The 24455-nt window shown below is 37.0% G+C and overlaps 1 protein-coding gene across 1 annotated transcript; it reads right to left on the bottom strand.

Moving 5' to 3' along the window:
• Positions 1-1141: 1141 nt before the first annotated feature.
• On the bottom strand, positions 1142-23912 carry LOC116892789 (vomeronasal type-2 receptor 116-like). The gene is made up of 6 exons (XM_032894662.1): positions 23658-23912; positions 21506-21797; positions 20397-21197; positions 12585-12812; positions 4149-4272; positions 1142-2061 (listed from the first exon to the last, which is right to left on the bottom strand). Exons 1-6 carry the CDS (start codon positions 23852-23854, stop codon positions 1142-1144), a joined length of 2562 nt encoding a protein of 853 aa, XP_032750553.1. The 5' UTR covers positions 23855-23912.
• Positions 23913-24455: the final 543 nt, after the last annotated feature.

Genomic DNA, 24455 nt, shown 5'->3' with positions numbered 1-24455 from the left:
ATGTTTATATGTATGTGTGTGTATATGTGTAAAGCTTAGAACCTGACTTTCAGAGCATTGCTCCAGTCTTCTAAACATATGAATATGTATGTGTCTTCCTATCTGTCTGTCTGTGTGTATGTCTGTTGCTCTACCCTCCCTCCCTCCCTCCCCTCCCTCCCTCCGTCTATCCCTCCTCCCTCTCCTTCCCTCCCCCTATTCCCCACACTGCCCCTCTCTCTCTGTGAGAGTGAGTTAATGGTTGTCTTCTGCACTTTCTTCACTAAATGCTGGCTGCCAGAACCATCAACCCCAGGTGATATCTGGACTGATCCTAATCAGCTGCTCTCAGCACTAACTCCCATTAGCAGGCTACCTCAGATTACTCTGTGGTGTCAAGGTAGATTTTTGCACAGTCATCTAAATTTCACACATAGAGAAGGTTACTTCAATAAGCCTTATATTCCCTGTCAGTTTAACAAGTGTGTCTTTTATGATATACTTAAGTTGAGGGTTCTTATGGAAAATGCCTAAAGAAAAACCCAGTCATCTCTACTCATAATCCACCTTTTCTCTGTAGGTTCCTGTAATTGTAACACCACAGTAGAACATTGAAAAGTAGAATGCCAGTGAAAAGTGTTTGTAATACTCCTCTATATTTTTAAAAATTTATGTAATTTTATTTTGTGTGTGTTGTGTTATTATGTGCATAAAAATATTCAGGTAAATTTGGAGCCCAGAAGAGACCATGTGATCCTTTGTAGCTACTGTTACAGGAGGTTGTTAATAAAAGTTTGTGGGGTTGAGTATTGAATCAGTTGCTCCATAAGTACAGGACATCGTTTTAATTGCTGAGATATCAATTCATCTTCTGAAATATTCTATCACCTTGTTTTTAAAAATATTCCTCTCTCCACTATGTTCATAGAAGAACTCTTCTAACTCCTAGAATGGATCAGGATTCTCTTAGCTCTTTCTGACAAAGAGGACAATTGTCAAATATTCTGGATCATTATAGGAGACAATGTAGACCTCGGTACACATGATATTGCTAAATAAAATCATAAAGGAAACAGGTATGTCATTCCAAAAATAAATAGGTATGGTAATGTAATCCAATATTTGGTGATTATGAACCAACTAGATATGTGCCGGTCAGAATTTATGAAATGTGAGTATGGGAAGATGATTTCTCCCTGATCATTTTAAGAGAATTTTTTTCTGGTCTAAAGAGTATTATGTAACATTTGGGAATGAAAATGCATACCAGCATCCCTGAACTAGAAGCCAAAATGGAAATGATCTCAACAGCCACCATGATCTTGCCTTTTGTGCTGTGGTAAACAGGGAGGAAAGTAACCCAGACACTGCAGACCACCAGCATGCTGAATGTTATGGACTTGGCTTCATTGAAGGCACCAGGCAGGTTTCTGGAAAGGAAAGCCAGAGTGAAGCTCACAAAGGTCAGGCAGGCCAGGTATCCCAGAACACTGTAGAAACAAGTGACTGAACCCTTGTTGCAAACAATGATAATGTGACCATGCTCAGATTGAGCATCAATGTCAACAGAAGGAGGAGAAACTCCTAAACAGACTGCACAGACAATAACTTGGATGAGAGTGCAGATGGGAATGATGTACGTAGATACTCCTGAAAGAAGAAAGTACTTCATCATTCTTTGAGGGGCTGTGACTTTGAATGCCAGAATAACAGTAATTGTTTTGGCTAACACTGTGGAAATAGCCACGGTGAATAAAACTCCAAATGTGATTTGCTGTAGGATGCATGTGACCGAGTCTGGATGGCCAATGAAGAGCAAGGGGCAAAGGAAACAAAAAATGAGGGAGAGGAGCAAGATGTAGGTGAGAGTGCGGTTATTGGCCTTAACAATGGGAGTACTGTGGTGCTTCACAAAGATGCCAAGAACCAGAGCTGTGAATGCAGAGAAGCCCAAGGCCATTAAAGAAAGTGCCATCCCCAGGTGGTCTTCATAACTGAGAAAGATAAGAGCTTTTGGAATGCAGTCATTCTGTCCTGTGTTGGCATATTTGTCCTCTGGGCACGGGACACACATCTCCAAGTCTAATGGAAAAATTAAGGCATTGTTAGTGTAGCTTCAGCAATTTTATTGTCAGGATATTTCATTTAAGAATCTAGAAGAAATATTTTAACATGTGAATCTGGTTGCTGAGAATACTTTGAATGTTTTAGCTATATCAAATAACTGTTTCCATTTTTAATGCTTCTTGTTGTTATGGTAAATAAAAACCACAAATATTTTTGTCTATTTTACCATAGTGCTGTGATCATTTATCATGGGTCTGTATATTTATGTGTGTTTTCTCATAAAAGTAATACATATTTTTATGAATATGAGAGAAGTTGGGTTTATATAGGTGAGGTATGATTTTGAGAATGAGGAGTTTCTATGAATATAATATCAATGTTTGTAACTGCAAAAATAAACAAAGATCATTTGTAGAATTGACCTCTTTTGACCGTAGCAACACCACATTCCTAAGTCTTTTTCATAAAACGCAGTAACCTTATCACTAAAGGTAACAAGCTCTGTAATTTCCACCATTGTGTGTGTATGAAGTCTGATTGCCATAACACTGAATCATTGCATAATTGTAATAAGGGATATGCTTCCCAGGTCTGAAGTCTTTTATATGAAGCAATTCTTTTACTGACAGTTGTAATCATTAAATTTGTTTCAGGAAATAGGAATTCAACTTGGTTGTGAAGAGAATGTGTTGGTCTTAGAGAGGACTTAACTTTGATTCCCAGCACCAATGCCATGTGTATCCAAACAGCCTTTCTGAAGTATACTATACTATAATGTATTATGTGTTCATTTTACTTCATATATATCAGAAAATTCCAGAAAATAACAAGTAGGAGTTGGTTACCTCCCATTATATGTGTTCTGGAGAAAAACTAAGACCATTATACTCAGTGGGAAAGGATTTAACTGCTAAGTCATCTTAAAGGCCATGAAAGCCTTTAAATACTTAAATTTAATTCTACAGGATAACACATCAAAGAAGGGAATAAATGCATGACAGCCAATTATATTCACTTCTTCCTGACTAGATTGTTATTTGACAAATATTGGCTGTGTCAGGACCAATACCATTTGAACATTGTGGTAATTGCTTTCCGGACAAAGCAATTCTTTTTTTTCTCCATCTTTATTAACTTGGCTATTTCTTATTTACGTTTTGATTGTTATTCCTTTTCCCAGTTTCTAGGCCAACATCCCCCTAACCACTCCCCATCCCCTTCTCTACAGGTGTTCCCCTCCCCATCCTCCCCCTATTAACACCCTTCCCCCAACAATCACGTTCACTGGGGATTCAGTCTTGGCAGGACCAAGGGCTTCCCCTTCCACTGGTGCTCTTACCAGGCTATTCATTGCTGTCTATGCGGTTGGAGCCCAGGGTCAGTCGATATTTAGTCTTCGGGTAGTGGCTTAGTCCCTGGAAGCTCTCATTGGAACAATTCTAATGTATGCTATCATGCAAATATTTACTAGGTAGTATTTATACTAGCATTTAAAAGAGGACTCCTAATATTTACACATCATGTGCCAACAGTGATTCTCAATTTTCTACATTTCAAATATCACCAAGCATTAGACAAACGTATATCTTTTTATTATGCAAAATCTCCTATCTCCTTAACAGTTTTTGATAATATTACAAATTAATATTTGTCCTTTTCAGGAGTCTTAAAGTGGAATTGGATTTGGTTCCCTCTAGCCACATGCTTGATTCTGTCCTCCATGTGCTTCTGTACTTGATAGATGTGCATAAACTTATGTAAAGGTATGTACATCAAGAAAATGAAAATAAATCCTTTAGAGATTCATAATCTACATATGTTTTTATAGAGGGTAAATCACTAGGAATGATTTTTCCTAGAACCCAGTAACACTGAAGGTTTCTAAGCAAAAATGTTTGAGAATATTTTATCTACTAAAATTTTCAATCAGTGAAATATATATGATAAGTTATATTTCAATAATGACATTTTAAATTATATATATATATATATATATATACATATGTTCTTTTTAACGTTTCTTTTTAGACCAATTCACTATTCCAATATGTGTGTAAGATGATAATCAAATTGAAGAACTTATCCCTGCAGGAAATACACACTTGTCTCATTAGAAATTTCATTTTCTGGGCAGGGACTGCAATCAAAACAACAGGCTGACATTTCCTTCTTTCTGAATTTTCTAAATCCTGGACCACAATCAGCACTGCACACAGAGGTCGGCATCTAAAAAAACAGACATATCCTGCTATCAGAAGTTTTACTTACACCTTCAAAAATCATATTGTATTACCCTGTAATATTAAAACACTTAATTCATATACACCAACAAAGTTACCAGTTTCATTTACTGTATTGTCTGATGACAGACATCAATGTATGAAAAATTAAGGAAATGTTGAATTGTGTCCCATCAACTTGGAATTCAGAAAGAAGAGTTGATAGTGTCCTGTTTGCAAACAGTGCAGGGATTGCAAGGTGGTTATTTTACTTAATCCTTGTCTCCTTAACACACAGTGTAGGATAAAGGCAAAGAGAACCTAATAAAGAAATTATCTCCATCAGACTAGCCTGTCATCATACCTGTGAAGCTTATTTTAAATTGGTAATTGATGTAGGAGTACGCAGGTTATTGGGAACAGTGTTCCATGTAGGCAGTGGTATCTTAGAAATCATGCAGAACAAGCCAGTAAGCTGAGTTCCTTGAGTGACTATGTTTCAGTTGCATTATACAGATCCATGCCTTGTCTTTCCTTGAGTGTAACCCATGAGCCAATTCAACCTTTTCCTCCTCACTTTGCTTATACTTAATGTTAAATAACAGCAACATAGAAGCAAATTACAAGTAAAGAACATACAAAAATGGGAAAAAATACTTCAAATACCAGGTAACCAAAATAACCTCAACTACATTACGACTGAAAACTAAAACAAACTAAATGGAAATAGAATAAGATCTACATAGGAAGAGGGCCATTGTTTTTACAATGAGGAGTTGCTCACTTTCTGTACAATGAACTGAGTGTTTACTGAAGTGAACAGGCTATGGGGAGCCTGAAAATAGCACGAAAATTGAGGTTGCTTAAAATTAATTGAGGTATTTCTTAAATTAAGGAAATCTTGGCATTACACTGAATCTTGGGATGGGTGTTCATATGCTGTACTGGAATTTTACTGATTTCTGCATGCTGAATTTGCATCCTTTGTTTCATGTAAGTTTGATGGTGCTATTGTAGCATCAATTTTTCACAGAATCACATCATGTTCTCCAGAAATATGATTAAGCACAACTCTTCTTTTTTGCTTTGTTGTTGTTGTTGTTGTTTTTGTTGTTGTTGTTCAAACAGGGTCTCACTGTGTAGTATTAGTAGATCTCAACCTCCTATAGATCAGGGCAGAGTGCTTTACTTCTCTTTCTGTATTTATTTTTTTATTATTTATTTTCACACTTAGTAAGGTTTTAAAGACTATTTTGATGATGAGTTGAGAAAGTACATTCCTTACCCATATCCTGCTCATTTTATTTAAAGCAGAGTATCCATTTCAACCCTGTTTTGAGTAGATTAAGTAGAAAATGCAGACTAGCAATGAGTTGAGAGAAATTATCCTGACTTTTGATTCACAGAATGTAGATTAAAGACATGTGTTACTACAAAACTTGACCTAATTTCTAGGTTAAATGGAATTTCTTTGATTCTCCCATCCATAAACTGCAATGCCATCAATAAGTTTCCTGTGGAAAACTTTATTATGACAATATATGTTCTCTTAGTTTGTCAGTTTTTGTTTGTTCTCCTTTTTAAAATTCTGAATGGATCCTAGACTTTGTTAAGAGCCTTTTCTACATGCTTTTGGATAATATAATGCTATGATTAAGTTTATCTTGAGATGTTTTACACTTAAATGATACACATATGTTGAACCTTGGCATAAAGTAATTTTTGCACAGATGAAGCTGCTAATGTTATAAAAGCTAATTGTGTTTCTAAAAAAACTGTTTGCACTAGAGTATCTTCAAGTAGCTTCTGGGAATCTGCCCCCAGTTGGTTCTGCCATCTAAAGATATCAACAGACAATAGCTGGGTAAGACAGATAGAGACAGAATTCTTTGGTTTCCTGGACTTGGGCAGAGGAGAAGGAGGAAGAAAGAGGTCCGTCATGCTGAACAAGAGTGCAAAGAGAGGAGAGACTATATCCAAATGAGTTAGAAAAACAAGTAGAGTGCTCCATGTTCTGGGCCAAAAAATGTGACCAAGACAGCTCTCTAAGTAGAGTCAAGAACAACTGAAATGGAATGTAGAATTAGTAAATAATCACTCAGGACTAACAGTATGGAGATTGGGCAGTTGCTCAGCTACTGTGCTGTTTAAAGCATATTAAAATAAAAAGACTATGTGTGGATTTCTTTCCTTTGGTAACATAAACAATCGAAGCTTTTAGCAAGCCAACTACATGGGATTAATTAATACATAATAAAACACACAGGGACTGATCTTTCATTTGTGATATTGCCATCTGTCAGAAGATGTTTAGTCAAGATTATTTCAGGCATGTCCACAAAAGATAAATGACGTTGTACTCTAAGTATGATTCTTAGGTTCTATTTCATTTTGTTGCTTCCCCTGACCCTTTTTTCCAGAAGTATATATATATATATATATATATATATATATGAATAGTATATATATATATATGGGAAAGGATTTTTTTACCCACCCTGCCCATGGAGGCTACAAAAGAATATCTAGTTTTATAACCAGTGTACCTACACTGGCCATATTTCATATTTATGTGAGTGGCCTGTTCTGTTATGGCTAACCATGGTGATATCCAGCTTCATATTGCTAACAAAAGCCATATCTGGACCTGTTATCCTACAGCACCCAGAATCTTTTTTGATGTCTGTGGTATGTGTTCCTACCAAAATGTGTGCAAATATATATGGTGGCTGCTGCCATAATGGTGGATGTCTAGGCCAGAGGTCCTGCTGTCAATGGGATATGTATTGATGTCCATGATCAATGTTACCACCAAATGCAATGTCTGTGCCCTTAGACTGCGTTGGTAACTGAAGTCAAGCTGAGGTCCATGAGTTCTGTTTTAGCAGGAGCCTTATTAATCTGAGAGAACCACACTGCCACGTGAGGTTACGGAGATGTCCAGATCTCTGCTGCTAGTGGTGGCTGTGTCTGGATCCATGATCCTATTGCATTTAGAGAAAATGTTGATTTCCATAGCACATATTTTGACTGAAGACTTTGGATTTTTATGCTCTTGACTGCAGCCTGAAACCATGTTGATGTTCATGCTCTGTGCTCAGTTTGAGGGCCTTGTCTGGGTCTGTAGCCCTGTTGCAGCTAGGCCCCATGTGCTTTTCTCTGTAACTACAAGAAACCATGTAGAATCCCATTATCTTTGCTCCCTGCTTTTTTAAAAATGCTGAGACTACTTTAGCAGTGATATGAATGATTGTAGATTCATAGATGTGAAGGAGGTACATGAAAGTTTTCTGTAACAACTCCTCTCATCATCCCAACCCCTATGCTTCCCCCACAATCCAAGAAAGAATATTAGTTTAAACAGGAAGCCATAAAAAGAACTCTTTAAATATATGGTAAGAAATCTAAAGTTAGCTTTGCAAAGTTGAGGGCTTCTTGAAGGAGTTTGGGATGGAACAGTTAAGTTCTACTTATGGGGCAGAATTTGACTGTGCTCCAGTGTCTTATTTAGGAATTTACTCCTGTGAGCAAACAGCATAACCAAGACAAATCTTCTAAGGACAGCATTTAATTTGGCCTGACTTACAGGTTCAGAGGTTCAGTCCATTAATGTTAAGGCAGGAACATAGCAGCATCCAGGCAAAGCTGGGAAATCTACATCTTCATCTTAAAGCTGCTAGCAGAATACTGAGTTCTAGGCAGCTAGGATGAGGGTTTTAAAGCCCACACTCAGAGTGACACACATACCCAACAAGGTCACACCTTGAAATAGTGCCACTCCCTGGGTCAAGCATATACAAGCCATCTCATCCAGTGAGTACATGAATAAGAAAATTTGGACTTTTTAACTTTAATTTTTATTTTGGTGGGGTGCTGTCATAGAAAGACAAACATGAAAGGACTGGGAATTGAATATGATCAAAGTGCATAAATGGAAATTTGAAGAGTAAATAAAAATATTATGTTAAAAATAAACCAAACATATTATCTGTGATTTTTAATTAGAGAAGGTGACCACGAAATTCAATTATTACTAAAACATATTTGTAAATTGTGTTTTAGTTGTTATTTCAATATTTGATGTTTTCCTACTAGTTTTTTTCCTGGTAAGGTCTTAGAGTGTAGAATGTTGTCATTTTACAGCAAGGCAGGTCAGGATAACATGAAACCATTCATTGGATGAGAAGAAAAAGGCTTGGGAGGGGGACTGGTATGGGGGGAGTCTATATATGAGACAGGAAGAGGAAAAATGGGAGAAAATCAAGAAAAAAATGTGAAGGAGCAGGATAATACAGATCCCAATGGACTAGGTTAATTTTATCCACAAACCCTCAATAATTCCTAAAAGTTATGCATAAATTATGATTTAGTTTTTATTTAAATATTTGATTTTTTTAATATTTGTTTTTCTTGTCAAGCGTTCAAGTGGTATTTACATGTTATTTTGACCTCTTGTGTTCACCTTACTTTTAAATATGGTGGAGTTCCTTCAATGTCTTTCATAGTGCTCCTTTATTAGTTATGATTAAGTGCAATTGTGTTCATCTTGAAATTTCTTCTGTCTCTTTCCATAAAGAATAAATACATTGTATTAGCAGTTATGTCTCTAAATGGTTTTTTTTCATCTTTATTAACTTGGGTATTTCTTATTTACATTTCGATAGTTATTCCCTTTCCCGGTTTCTGGGTCAACATCTCCCCAAACCCTCCCCCTCCCCTTCTCTATGGTGTTCCCCTCCCATCCTCCCCCCATTACAATCGAGTTCGCTGGGGTTTCAGTCTTGGCAGGACCAAGGGCTTCCCCTTCCACTGGTGCTCTTACTAAGCTATTCATTGCTACCTATGAGGTTGGAGTCCAGGGTCAGTCCATGTATAGTCTTTGGATAGTGGCTTAGTCCCTGGAAGCTCTAGTTGGTTGGCATTGTTGTTCATATGGGGTCTCAAGCCCCTTCAAGCTCCTTCAGTCCTTTCTAAGATTCCTTCAACGGGGGTCCCATTCTCAGTTCAGTGGTTTAATTTGCCTATGTATTTGCAGTATTCTGGCTGTGTCACTCAGGAGGGATCTACATCTGGTTCCTGTCAGCCTGCACTACTTTGCTTCATCTGTCTGGTCTAGTTTGGTGGCTTTATATGAATGGGCCACATGTGGGGCAGGCTCTGAATGGGTGTTCCTTCTGCCTCTGTTCTAAACTTTGCCTCCCTATTCCCTCCCAAAGGTATTCTTGTTCTTAATTTTCCTTTAAGAATATCCATGATGAGTTGCAAAAGAAGCTAAGTAACAAGGATGGCACAAGATGGGAGACGGATATCACCCTGAGACAGGGAGATAGAATAGACATCATTGGTGAATGGGTTTGGAGACTAAATGGGAGGGCAGTGGGATGAGAACAGAAGGGGAAGACAAAGAAACAGATTGTTTAGAGAGAGCACTAAGATAGGGTGGTATCTCTGAGTCAAGCTAGATTTATACGGCAATGGAAACTCCCAAAAATCTATGAGGAATACCCTGACTAAGTCTCTGCGCAAAGAGGGAGATAGAGCCTTGAATGGTCATCTCCGATAACTAGGCAAGATTTCCAGTGTTGGGATTGAGACAACACCACATCCACAAAACTTTCAACCTACAATTTACCCTGCATAAATTTGGGGGTTAGTAAAACTATAACAGAAGATCAGGGGATAGTTAACCATTGACTGGAGCAGCTTGAGAAACTTGCCATGAGAGAAAGGCCACCACTGATGCTGGTAATAATATTTTGTTACATTTGCAGGCAAGAACCTAGCATAACCATCTTCAGAGAGAATTTATCCAACAGCTGATGGAAACAGATTGACAGAGCTATAGGCAATGTTGAGGAATCCTAAATAAGAAGGAAAAGAATGATTGTAGGAACCAGAAGGATTAAGGACACAAAAAAACCTACATAATCAACTTACCTGGTGTCCTAAGGGTTCACAGACTGAACCACTTACTGCAAATGATGCATGGGACTAACGTAGGTCTTCTAAATATATAAAGCCTTTGTGAAACTTGGTCATTATATGTTAGCAGGTTCTGTGTCTGACTTTGTTGTCTGACTTTGGGAAGCTTTATTCCTAGTGGGTAGCCTCCTGTGTCCTCATAGGAGAACATGAAACTGTGCTTAGTTATTATACAACATGATATGCCAAACTTTTTGATATATGAGTGGTGGGGGTTCCCCTTTTCTGAAGGAGGAAGAGCAGGGAAAAGATTGAAGGACTAGGAACAGAGTAGGGACTGTAAACTAGTGTCCCAATGTCAAGTTAATCAATGAATAAATGAATTAACTGCTTTCATTTTGAAATGAGTGATGCTGATGGAACCTGCTGTTATCCAGAGAGGGACTTTCTATGGCACCAGGTTCTCTCCTGCAGCTTTCATATTCTTCCTTTTTTCCAAAACAAATTTTTAGTCAAATGCGCCAAGGAATTTTCATATTGAAAGTTGATTATTTGCTATTTACATTTCTCTACTAGTCCCTATAATTGATTCACTGTTTACACAAAGAGTATGTCCATCCTTATATTAACCCCAAAGGTTTTTAAAAGTGATCTCTTAATCACACTTCCTTGGTCACTATGATTTTCACTTTTCCTTGTTGTTTAATATCTGTTTTGGTTTGAAGTTTCTAATTCTGGTGCCTTGTCTTCAACCTTTGCCATCCTTTCCTCAACTTGGAGTATTCATTTTGTGAGTCTTGTCAATAAGATATTATTTTGGTTTATTTTGTTTTTCTGTTATACATTTTAGTTTGAAATTATTTCATTATTTTATACCTCTGGAAGTTCTCTGTCATATACACAATCAATGTCATATTGTAAAAGTGTTCATACTTTCATTGTATTCTCCCAGATGCTGTGACACCCCTCTGATATTTTTAATGTTCTTATATTCACTCTTTAATTTTTTGTTTAATATAACATTGAATATATTCTCGCTTAACTGTATGACTCTAAAGTTTGGCATCATATTTCCCTGAGGTCTTCATGTTTTTATTTATGAGTCTCCATACTGGGCTTATGATATATGTGAATAGAACTCTGGTTGCATTTTAAAAAAATCTATAGACTTCTAGTAGATGTGCTTGAAGTAGGGCCTGATTAGAAAACACATAAGATTGCAATTCTATCTTTAACATGGATATGTAGCTCTATACTTACACTTTTAGTTCTTACATATTTTCAGTATCAATTACATTCTTAAACTTATTGAGGACAAATAGCAACTATAAATTTCACACTGTCTGGGTAACCTGAAAAACACTTCAAATCAAACCTGAAGACATTTACCCAATGTTTTTGGGGAGAGCAGTTTGAATATGACACATTAAAACCAAGATATCAGATTTCATAGCTATAATAAACCTAGTATGATTGTGAAATATTTCATTTTCAAAGTCCCTCAAGGCAAATTTTTATTACTACCAATTTCTCCTCATTTTGAGAAGGAAACTATGCATATCCTTGTTTTGTTAAATAATTTTTTGCAAGAATTAGTGGAGCCAAAATCTTCCTTACTCAACATTACCTCTTCCAAGGTATGAGTCAGTGCTGCAGACGTAGCTCAGCTCTCAAGCACAATTGCTACCAGTAAAGAGGACCCAAATTGATTTCCAGTACCCACAGAGTAGCATGGAGCTTTTGCAAGTATCTTGGATTCAAATAACTCTTCACTCATCCATATATCCATACATGCAGCTGCTACATTGATAGACATGCAGAAAAACACCCATACCCATATTTTTATAATTTCTATAGTTTTTTAACTGAAAAAAACAAGATGTAGTTCATAAAGTATCTAAAATTGTCATTAAAATGTTACGCTTTGATTAGCTAGAGATGTTGGAAATTTAGGACTAGTTGGTCAACAGACATAAAATTACACAACAAAAATCAATGACTTGATTATGTTGAATTTACTCTATCCTTATAGTGAACAAGATCTTTAAACATCTTTTGAAGAGGTTAATCATATGAGTGGAAATCACTCTATAGTAGTAAGAATAGGACCAATAGAATATTGCTAACTTTACTGGAAATTACTTCAAACTGTTTTCTAAAATAGCTTACATTAATGTGAAAAATAAGAAACAAGTTCTGATCTGATAAATATACATTACATTCATGTTAGAAATCCTCAGTGAGTTGGTAAAACCTCATTTGAAAGAAAATGAAAATAAGAAACATAGTTTAGTAGTCTCTCACATGACAGTCAACTTCATTTCACCACTTTCAAGGAAGGTTGGATGCACACACTTGACAGTGTAATTTAAATGAGTACAGTTAGGCCAAACCCACCTGTGTACTTCCTCTTGCCCACTCTATCATATCTTCAGATAAATGTAACTGTTGACCATTTCTAAAATAGGGACTAAATAGTCCTATTTTAACTGTAAATGCAAGTCCCTGTGGAAAATTCCAAATGTAGAAAATGTCATATTCTTCCTGCAGTTTGTCTTCTTGATTCATATTTACTCTGTCCCCAACAGGATTAGTGAAGTGGATCTTTCTCAGAGGGGCACCCAGCTGAAAGACAAGCAGCATACTATTGAGTATATTTTCTTGCTTAAGGTTAGAAAATGCATTCTTATTCCATATTAAAGGCAACTTTATTGACTGTATGCTGGTGAAAACCTCAGTGAAAGCAAAGAGATAAACAAAATTATAATGTTTCTGTTATTTTGTTCTCTAAGAGGAAATTACCACATGAGCACAAACATGCATGTGACACCAAACATATATTTGCAATATGAAAATATAGATACATGAAAAGGGAGAGACTTGCATCTGTATAGAGAGGCACATATAACTGGAGCACATAGTTATTTACAGAAACATACACATACATGCCCAAATACACATGAATATACAGATACACACTGAAACAGAATATTCATCAAAATAGTCAAACAGATGCCAAAACACACAAAACAATTACCCAGGTGCACACACATAGAACTACATGGAAACACATGCTCAGAAGAATATACCTAAATAGACATACATATATACTGACACACACACAGAGTAACATTGTTACACAGACAAATTCGTGCTGTCATACAAAGACACAGGCAAAGCAAAAGAATTATACATAAATAAGAGAACATTCACAAAACCACACAAAACATATAGACACAGGCAGAAACATGCATTGATAAATATTCACAGGAGTATACATTTATACAAAATCAACAATACAGAAAGCAATTGAAAAACAGACAAATTTATGTTAATTACCCTAAACCAACATATATAGACACATATAAAGAGCATAGATAGGTAGATAGATAGATAGATAGATAGATAGATAGATAGATAGATAGATAGATATTGATGTACACAGAATGTAGACAAATTGATATACAGATAAACACACAGATATACAGAAAAACAAAAACATACAAATATACAGTGAGAAATATATATCCACACAAATGAGCACACAGGAATTAGTAAATTGAATCCTTGCATTCATTATTCTCTATGTAAGTACTCTCAGAGCACCAAGTGATATCCCTGACCTATAGTGGAAACAGCATATATTGGGATCTTTAGTTAAAATAATACCCTACAGGGGTTACACAATAATTAACAATTAATGAATAAGGATTCATCATTCAGTGGGTTCTTTAGGAAGGACTGGATTTGTTTTCAATATTAGAACATGTGTGACGATAATCAGGTAATCTGTAACAAATCCCAATACTACATTGACAAATTATGCTTTGTACTCCATTCTCTTTACATTAGTGGTATATACCAGCATCAAGATTTATACAATCAGACACCGCCCGGACCTGAAGGGACTGGATCAACAGTTCTCTGCACCCAAATCCCCTAGGAGGGAGAGCTAAACCTTCAGAGGGGCAGACACGCCTAAGAAGCTAGAAGAGCTACATTCTGTCCACATTTCTGACTCCAGAGGAAAACACTTAATGCAATCTGGGACCCCAGTGTACTGGGGGCCCCAGGAAAAGGCAGCACAGGCCCTCCAGGTTGCCACCATCACAGAGAGCTCAACAGCAGACCCCCACGAGCAACTTGAGCCTCGGGACCACAGGTAAGACCAAATTTTCTGCTCCAAGCAACCTTCCTGGTGGACTCAGGACACAGGCCCAGTAGACAGGAAAGCTGAAGCTTTCAGCCAGGAACAGCTGAAGACCAGTAGACAGGAAAGACTACATGTCCAAAAGCAGAATACTCTGCTGCCATAACTGGCTGAAAGAAAACAGGAAAACAGGTCTACAGCACTCCTGACACACAGGCCTATCAGACAGTATAGCCATTATCAGAAATAGCAGAACAAGGTTACACTAGAGACAACCCAATGGCAAGAGGCAAGCACAGGAACCCAAGCAACAGAAACCAAGACTACATGGCATCATCGGAGCACAATTCTCCCACCTAAGCAAACACTGAATATCCAAACACACCAGAAAAGCAAGATCTAGATTTAAAATCACATTTGATCATGATGCTGGAGGACTTCAAGAAAGCCATGAAGAACTCCCTTAGAGAAATGCAGGAAACATAAATAAACAAGAAGAAGCCTACAGAGAGGAATCACAAAAATCCCTGAAAGAATTCCAGGAAAACACAATCAAACAGGTGAAGGAATTAAAAATGGAAATAGAAGCAATAAAGAAAGCACAAAGGGAAACATCCCTGGATGTAGAAAACCAAAGGAAGAGACAAGGAGCCGCAGATACAAGCATCACCAACAGAATACAAGAGATAGAAGAGAGAATCACAGGAGCAGAAGATTCCATAGAAATCATCAACACAACGGTTAAAGATAATGTAAAACATAAAAAGCTACTGGTTCAAAATATAGAGGAAATCCAGGACTCAATGAGAAGATCAAACCTAAGGATAATAGGTATAGAAGAGAGTGAAAAACTCCCAGTTCAAAACACCAGTAAATATCTTCAACAAAATCATAGAAGAAAACTTCCCTAACCTAAAGAAAGAGATGCCCATAAACGTACAAGAAGCCTACAAAACTCCAAATAAATTGGACCAGAAAAGAAACTCCTCCTGTCAAATAATAGTCAAAACACCAAATGCACAAACCAAAGAAAGAATATTAAAAGCACTAAGGGAAAATGTTAAAGTAACATATGAAGGCAGACCTATCAGAACCACACCAGACTTCTTATCAGAGACTATGAAAGCCAGAAGATCCTGGACAGATGTCATACAGACGTAAGATAACACAAATGTCTGCCCAGGTTACTGTATCCAGTAAAACTCTCAATTAACATAGATGGAGAAATCAAGATATTCCATGACAAAACCAAATTTACACAATATCTTTCTACAAATCCAGCACTACAAAGGATAATAAATGGTAAAGGCCAACATAAGGAGGCAAACTACACCCTAGAAAAAGCAAGAAACTAATTGTCTTGAAAACAAAACAAAGAGAAGAAAAGCACACAAACATAATCTCACATCCAAATATGAATTTAACCGGACGTAATAATCACTATTCCTTAATATATCTCAGCATCAATGGTCGCAACTCCCCAATAAAAAGACATAGATTAAAAAACTGAATACACAATGAGGACCCTGCATTCTGCTGCCTACAGGAAACACACCTTAGATACAAAAACAGACAGTACCTCAGAGTGAAATTCTGGAAAATAACTTTTCAAGCAAATGGTGTGAAGAAGCAAGCTGTAGTAGCCATTCTAATTTTGAACAAAATTGATTTTCAACTAAAAGTCATCAAAAAGATAAGGAAGGACACTTCATATTCATCAAATAAAAATTCACCAAGATGAACTCTCAATCCAAATATCTATGCTCCAAATACAAGGGCACCTACATACATAAAACTCAAAGCACACATTGCACCTCAAATAATAATAGTAGGAGATTTCAACACCCCACTCTCATCAATGTACAGATCATGGAAACAGAAATTAATCAGAGACATAGACAGACTAAGAGAAGTCATGAACCGAATGGACTTAACAGATATTTAATAGAACATTCTATCCTAAAACAAAAGGATATTCTTTCTGCTCACCACCTTATAGTACTTTGTCCAAAATTTACCATATAATTGGTCATAAAACAGGCCTCAACAGATACAGAAAGATAGAAATAATCCCATGCATCCTATCATACCACCACAGGCTAAAGCTGGTCTTCAATGACAATAAGGGAAGAACGCCCTCATATACATGGAAGTTGAACAATGACCCACTAATTAATAACCTTGTCAAAGAAGAAGTAAAGAAAAAAATTAAAGACTTCTTAGAGTTCAATGAAAATGAAGGTACAACATACCCAAACTTATGAGACACAATGAAAGCTGTGCTAAGCGGAAAACTCATAGCTCTGAGTGCCTGCACTCAGGAGAAACAGGAGAGAGCATATGTCAGCAGCTTGACAGCACACCTAAAAGCTCTAGAACAAAAAGAAGCAAATACATCCAGGAGGAGTAGAAGGCAGGAAATAATCAAACTCAGAGCTGATATCAACCAAGTAGAAACAAAAAGAACCATAGAAAGAATCAACAGAACCAAAAGTTGGTTCTTTGAGAAAATCAACAAGATAGAAAAACCCTTAGCCAGACTAACAAGAGGACACAGAGAGTGTGTCCAAATTAACAAAATCAGAAATGAAAAGGGAGACATAACTATAGAATCAGAGGATATTAATAAAATCCTTAGACCGTACAACAAAAGCCTATATTCAAAAAAACTTGAAAATCTGCAGGAAATGGACAATTACCTAGACAGATACCAGGTACCGAAGTTAAATCAGGCACAGATAAACCATTTAAACAATCCCATAACTTCTAAAGCAATAGAAGCAATCATTAAAGGTCTCCCAACCAAAAAGACCCCAGGTCCAGATGGTTCAGTGTACAGTTCTATCAGACCTTCATAGAAGACCTCATATCAATACTATCCAAACTATTCCACACAATTGAAACAGACGGAATGCTACCGAACTCCTTCTATGAAGCCACAATTACTCTTATACTTAAACCACACAAAGACCCAACAAAGAAAGAGAACTTCAGACCAATTTCCCTTTGAATATCGATGCAAAAATACTCAACAAAATTCTGGCAAACCGAATCCAAGATCACATCAAAACAATCATCCATCACGATCAAGTAGGCTTCATCCCAGGCATGCAGGGATGGTTTAATATATGGAAAACCATCAACGTAATCCATTATATAAACAAACTGAAAGATGAAAACCACATGATCATTTCATTAGATTCTGAGAAAGCATTTAACAAAATTCAACACCCCTTCATGATAAAAATCCTGGAAAGAATAGGAATTCAAGGCCCATAACTAAACATAGTAAAAGCCATATACAACAAACCAGTAGCTAACATTAAACTAAATGGAGAGAAACTTGAAGCAATCCCACTAAAATCAGGGACTAGACAAGGCTGCCCACTCTCTCCCTACTTATTCAATACAGTTCTTGAAGTTCTAGCCAGAACAATCAGACAACAAAAGGATATCAAGGGGATACAGATTGGAAAAGAAGAAGTCAAAGTAGCACTATTTGCAGATGATATGATAGTATATATAAGTGATCCCAAAAGTTGCACCAGAGAACTACTAAAGCTGATAAACACCTTCAGCAAAGTGGCTGGATATAAAATTAACTCAAATAAATGAGTAACCTTCCTATACACAAAAGAGAATCAAGCCGAGAAAGAAATTAGGGAAATGACACCCCTCATAATAGTCCCAAATAATATAAAATACGTCAGTGTGACTTTAACCAAGCAAGTGAACGATCTGTATGATAAGAGCTTAAAGCCTCTGAAGAATGAAATTGAAGAAGACCTCAGAAGATGGAAAAATCTCCATGCTCATGGATTGACAGGATTAATATAGTAAAAACGACCATTTTACCAAAAGCGATCTACAGATTCAATGCAATCCCCATCAAAATACCAATCCAATTCTTCAGAGATTTATACAGAACAATTTTTAAATTTATTTGGAATAACAAAAAACCAGGATAGCTTAAACTATCCTCAACAATAAATAAGTTCAGGACTTCCCTGAACTCAAGCAGTACTACTGAGCAATAGTGATAAAATCTGCATGGTAATGGTACAGAGACAGATAGATAGACCAGTGGAATAGAATTGAAGACCCAGAAAAGAATCCACACACCTATGGTCGCTTGATTTTTGACAAAGGAGCCAAAACCATCCAATGGAAAAAAGATAACATTTTCATCCAATGGTGCTGGTTCAACTTCAGGTCAAAATGTAAAAGAATGCAGATTGATCCATGCTTATCACCCTGTACAAAGCTTAAGTCCAAGTGGATCAAGGACCTCCACATCAAACCTAGAGATACCTCAAACTAATAGAAGAAAAGTGGGAAGCATCTCAAACACATGGGCACGGGAGAGAATTTCCTGAACAAAACACCTATTGCTTATGCTCTAAGATCAAGAATCGACAAATGGGATCTCCTAAAACTGCAAAGCTTCTGTAAGGCAAAGGACACTATTGTTAGGACAAAATGGCAACCAACAGATTGGGAAAAGATCTTTACCAATCCTACAACAGATAGAGGCCTTATATCCAAAATATTCAAAGAACTCAAGAAGTTAGACTGCAAGCAGATAAATAACCCTATTAAAAATGGGGTTCAGAGCTAAACAAAGAATTCACAGCTGAGAAACACCTAAAGAAATGTTCAACATCTTTAATCATAAGGGAAATGAGAATCAAAACAACCCTGAGATTTCACCTCACACCACTGAGAATGGCTAAGATCAAAAACTCAGGTGACAGCAAATGCTGGTGAGGATGTTGAGAAAGAGGAACACTCCTCCATTGTTGGTGGGATTGCAGACTGGTACAACCATTCTGGAAATCAGTCTGGAGTTTCCTCAGAAAATTCGACATTGAACTACCTGAGGACCCAGGTATACCTGTCTTGGGCATATAACCAAAAGATGCCCGAACATATAACAAAGACACATGCTCCACTATGTTCATAGCAGCCTTATTTATCATAGCCAGAAGCTGGAAAGAACCCAGATGCCCTTCAACAGAGGAATGGATACAGAAAATGTTGTACTTCTACACAATGGAATATTACTCAGCTTTAAAAAAATGACTTTATGAAATTCAGAGTCAAATGGATGGAACTGGAAAATATCATCCTTAGTTCAGTAACCAAATCACAGAAAAACACACATGGTACGCAGTGATTGATAAGTGGCTATTAGCCCAAATGCTTGAATTATCCTAGATTCACAGAACACATGAAACTCAAGAAGGATGACCAAAGTGTGAACACTTCACTCCTTCTTTAAAAGGGGAACAAGAGTACCCTTGGGAGGGAATAGGGAGGCAAAATTTAGAACAGAGGCGGAAGGAACACCCATTCAGAGCCTGCACCACATGTGGCCCATACATATACAGCCACCCAATTAGATAAGATGGATGAAGCAAAGAAGTGCAGGCCAACAGGAACCAGATGTAGATCTCTCCTGAGAGACACAGCCAGAATACAGCAAATACATAGTTGAATGCCATCAGCAAACCACTGAACTGAGAACGGGATCCCTGTTGAAGGAATCTTAGAAAGGACTGAAAGAGCTTGAAGGTACTCGAGACCCCATATGAACAACAATGCCAACCAATCAGAGCTTCCAGGGACTAAGCCACTACCCAAAGACTATACATTGACTGACCCTGGGCTCCAACCTCATAGGTAGCAATGAATAGCCTAGTAGTAGCACCAGTGGAAGGGGAAGTCCTTGGTGGTGCCAAGACAACACCCAATGAACGTGATTCTTGGGGGGGAAGGTGGTAATGGGGGGGAGGATGGGGAGGGGAACATCTATACAGAAGGGGAAGGGGAGGGTTTAGGGGGATGTTGGCCGTGAAACTGGGAAGTAGAATAACTATCCAAATGTAAATAAGAAATACTCAAGTTAATAAAGATTCAAAAAAATTTATATGGTCAGCAGGAAAATTATTGATAAATCACTCTATGTTAAATATTTCCTAGTACACTTGGTTTGGGCATCAAAGAGACTCTTAAAGACATTGATAACAGGAAACGTTAAATAATGTAAGAAGCACTACCTTATTGCAGACATAATTTTCTACTTTCCCTTTGGCATTGGGCAGATTATGAAACTTTTGAAAAGTCATCTCATGAAGTACATGCGCAACAGTATACACAGCATTGTATATGTTATAACTTCCTTCAGTAAAGGTCATTTCAAAAGTATGTTCCATTAGCCATTCCAGTGAGTGATTAGATGAAAAGTTCTTCAGTGTCTTCCATTTAGATGCTGAGACTTCACAGTTAAAGTGCATCCATTCCAGCTTTGCCAGATTTTCATTTGAGTATGTGACAGGATTCAATGTCTGGACAAAATTTTTAAAACCAGAAATCACACCATGGTGGTGTCCAAAAGCAAATAAACCATATAAATTGTCTTTCATGCTAGGAGTGACATCCAACTGTGTGGTGGTGATCCATAATCTCTGTAAACCTAGAGATTCCCACATTCTAAAACTCACAGCTAAAGTACTGCCTGTGTCGCCATAAATGATAACAACATTTGCGGATGATGTCATGATTTGGCTGTAATACACTTCAGCTCTTGACATGTATAAATGCATATTGACTGGGATCATGCTCACAAAAGCAAAGCAGACGGCATTTTTTTCCATCCCTCTTTTCAAATAAGAGAGAAACTGGGTCCCTTGATCATTGTCTGAGATGGCCAACCCTATCCAGTTCCAACTAAAATGAATTATGAAGGAGACCAGGGCAAGGGCTAGAGATGTATCATCAGAGGCCATCTGATATAGATAGGGAAAATTTTCATGATCACTCAGAACAGGATGAAAGTGTCCGTAAGTAAGATGAGGGAACTAGAACACAGAAAGCAGCATGAAATACGATGTATACCTGAGAATTTATAAACACTTTTCCTGGAGATTTCTAGAAATCTCAGATAGCTATTATTTCTTCCCTCATCTCTGTATCACACAAGGACATTTGAAAGCTCCATCACGACACTGAATAGGACCCTTGAACTACAGAGATTGGCTCAGGCCTTGTAAGATTATGGGGGCTCCAAGTGATACCTGATTTCATGAATTACCAACCGGCACCTAATACACAAGTACACACACACACACACACACACACACACACACACACACACACACACACTTACCTGCTGAGATTTGAAGTTGTTTAGGATTGTATAAAGTAACAGAGTTGGTGCCCAGTTTAATCCTGTAAGTGCCACTCCACACAGACTGTCATCTTTACAGGTATAATTAGGGAGAACTCCATAATCATCTAAATTCACTTCAATGAAAGTTGAGAATTCGGATTCCCAACCACAAATTATTTCTCGAAATGAAAATACTAGAGACATATTTGGCAAAAGATCAGGGTTCCTGTTGACTTCAATCATGGAAAAAGCCAAGACAAGAGAATACTTGTGGATTTCAGTGTGTTTTCTGTAAAATGTTACAGTGTTTTTAAAGACAGCAATTTACAAATATCATATTCAGTTCATAGAAGGACAATCCTGTACTGGATTGTATCCCCCCACACCCCTGAAAGGGGAAATGACTTGTGTAATGAGGTTGAGAAGACAAATAAGCCGGAAGTTCATAAAACCTTGACAAGTTCATGAGAGGTCATGTCCCGTAAATGAGATGTACTATTATCATGTTCTCACTGAGAGAGTTTTCCTTCTCATGTTTTTAAATGTTTGCTAAGAATGTAAACAAATCACCAAATGCTTTGATCAAACAGTAAAAATGGTCACATATTCATTTGAAATTAGTGAGAAATATGTGAAATACATTGAATGTATTTGTGCCATTGAATTTATGGTATGTTTGTACAAAAGTGACTGTATTGGCTAAGGCAGAAAAGTCTTGTGTGACAATTCTTGGCTCATGTCATTAAAATTCATTTTCATTAGGGGGCAATATGTTTATCATACTCCTACATAACCTTAAATGTTCTTTCTAAAATTCAATTCCAATGGAATAATTCTCCTGTGTGTTTATGTTTAGAAAAAGAATAATGTGTCATATCCCTTCAGAATTAACATCTGATGGATAAACATGAAATATTATTAATTTTTACCAAGAGTAAAATCTACATTCCAACCAGAAATTGTACATCTGTCATGTCTTTTTTATTAAAAACAATCCCTTTTAGAATATTCTTTATGAATACACAAAAAAGGTGTCTTTAAAATTTTCAATAACAAATGACAGATTTTGAGACTAGTACTTGTACAAATCAAACAAATCCTGAACATTTAAACTTAAGATACATAATGTACTTGAATGATTATAGTGGCTTTGTGGTCTAAAGTACTATGTCTGAAAAACAATATCCCACAGAAAGAAAATGTTCCCAGTGCCCACATGGGAAAATATACAACTATATTTTGTAAGATTACTGAAAAAGAGAAATAAAGAGCTAAATATTGAAAGTGTCAGGTTAAACAACAGAGAGGTAAAAAGGGAAGACATATGCACCTTAAATAATGGCAAAGATGAGCTAGTACGTAACTCCTCTATCCTTATTCTCTAATATTGCCAACTATCATATGCCACAGTTATTACCCAGGATAGTAACAAGGGAAGTATCTAGCCACCACTATTAGTAATAATATCACTTTTCAAAGAACGCAAACATATTTTTATAGTCACTACATTCCTTCTTTATTCTAAAGAGAGAGGAAAGAACTGGACTTTGTAAGACCTAAATGCCAGTGGATTTATATAGATCAAAATATGAAGTTCATAGAGGACAGCTCTCTTACATCAAATCTTGATGCAGCTTCAGTACATAAATGGGGACCACATGGAGCAAATTTAAGAAAGTAAGTGAGTATCTATCTATATGAAAGTTCTGCACAGCTAGAGGTGTCTCCAACATTGCTGGCCCCAGCATAAGCACTAGAAGTTGCCCACTCATGGAACGATAATCAGCTGACTCTGTGCATTTCCATGAACACACACAGAATAAAGTCATAAAAATTATATCTTTCAACAATATATCATTGTGCTACTGTGCTATGGAAACTGTCTAGGAGAGGGATACATGTGACTGACAAAGCCTGGAAGCTGTTTTATTACCTCGGTCCATCCCAGCAAGTGGGAGGCAGGCTGAAAAAATAATTGTCAATTTAATGTGGTAATATAGCATTGTCTCTAGTATAATTTGGAGTTCTTTCTTGTTTTCCAGATTAAGAACACAGTATGAAAGACCCTTAGAATTGCTTTACTCCACAACTCAAGAGGCTCAGGAAATATTCATGATCACATCTACATGGAAAATATAAAAGCACTTACTGTGTATTGAAAAAATGACTGAAATACTCTTTCTCCACAGGCTTTTGTACTGCTTGAATCAAGAAGAAACAGCCAATTCTCTCGTTTCCACTCTTGTCTTTATTCTGTTTTATTCTCCAAGAGCAGGTGGGATAAATAAAACCAGTCACCTGAAATGGAATGTTCAGGAACAAGAAAGACAAAATCAGAGTGAACATAGTTTTCCTTCTCTGAGGCTGGGCAGAATAGTTTGTGAAGTGCCACACAGATCAGCAAATCAAACAGACACCCATATATCCCCATGTACTATTATCACTGTGGCCAAGGGAGATGCTACATCTGCATTTCTGTTTCCTTTTTTACACCTGTTTCCTCAACCCTGGAGCAATCTTTGATACTATCTCCTGGGAATGTTCATCTGATGTCCACTGTTGATGGGATAAATTTTGTTGATATATATAGATGAGGGAGTTTTAGCTACATGAATGACATCACACATGTTTGTGGAAATGAAGCTCCCTGGAAAGATTCCACTTTGTGAAATTTGGTCTCAGGACTGCCTCAAAATCTGTTTATGTGAATACTTGAAATAATATCAGTGGATTTTGTTAGTTGATCCACCTTCAGGAAGGACTCTTAGAATCTGAAGTCATGGTCACACACTGACCATTGTTACACAAATCCCATGTCAGGGAAAAGTAGCCTCATGTTTAGAGCATTTGATATCCATTGAGAATAGCGTATGGGCAACGTACAGCAGTGACACAAACAGAATATCTAAACAAAAAAATGTGCTTACATTGTCTTGAGAGTTAAAAA

Source organism: Rattus rattus, chromosome 2, assembly GCF_011064425.1.
Source record: "Rattus rattus isolate New Zealand chromosome 2, Rrattus_CSIRO_v1, whole genome shotgun sequence".
Classification (NCBI taxonomy): Eukaryota; Metazoa; Chordata; class Mammalia; order Rodentia; family Muridae; genus Rattus; species Rattus rattus.
Note: the sequence above shows the minus strand (reverse complement) of the source record. Positions and strands in the feature narration are given on the sequence as shown.

What these genes read in the sequence shown, in the direction of transcription:
- LOC116892789 (XM_032894662.1), bottom strand. Translation starts at nt 23,854, where the DNA reads ATGTTCACTCTGATTTTGTCTTTCTTGTTCCTGAACATTCCATTTCAG. An exon ending in ACAACTTCAAATCTCAGCAG is followed by an intron (nt 21,198 to 21,505) that starts GTAAGTGTGTGT and finishes TCTGTGTTCTAG; the next exon opens with TTCCCTCATCTTACTTACGG. An exon ending in TGAAATTTCTAATGAGACAA is followed by an intron (nt 2,062 to 4,148) that starts GTGTGTATTTCC and finishes TTTTTCCATTAG; the next exon opens with ACTTGGAGATGTGTGTCCCG.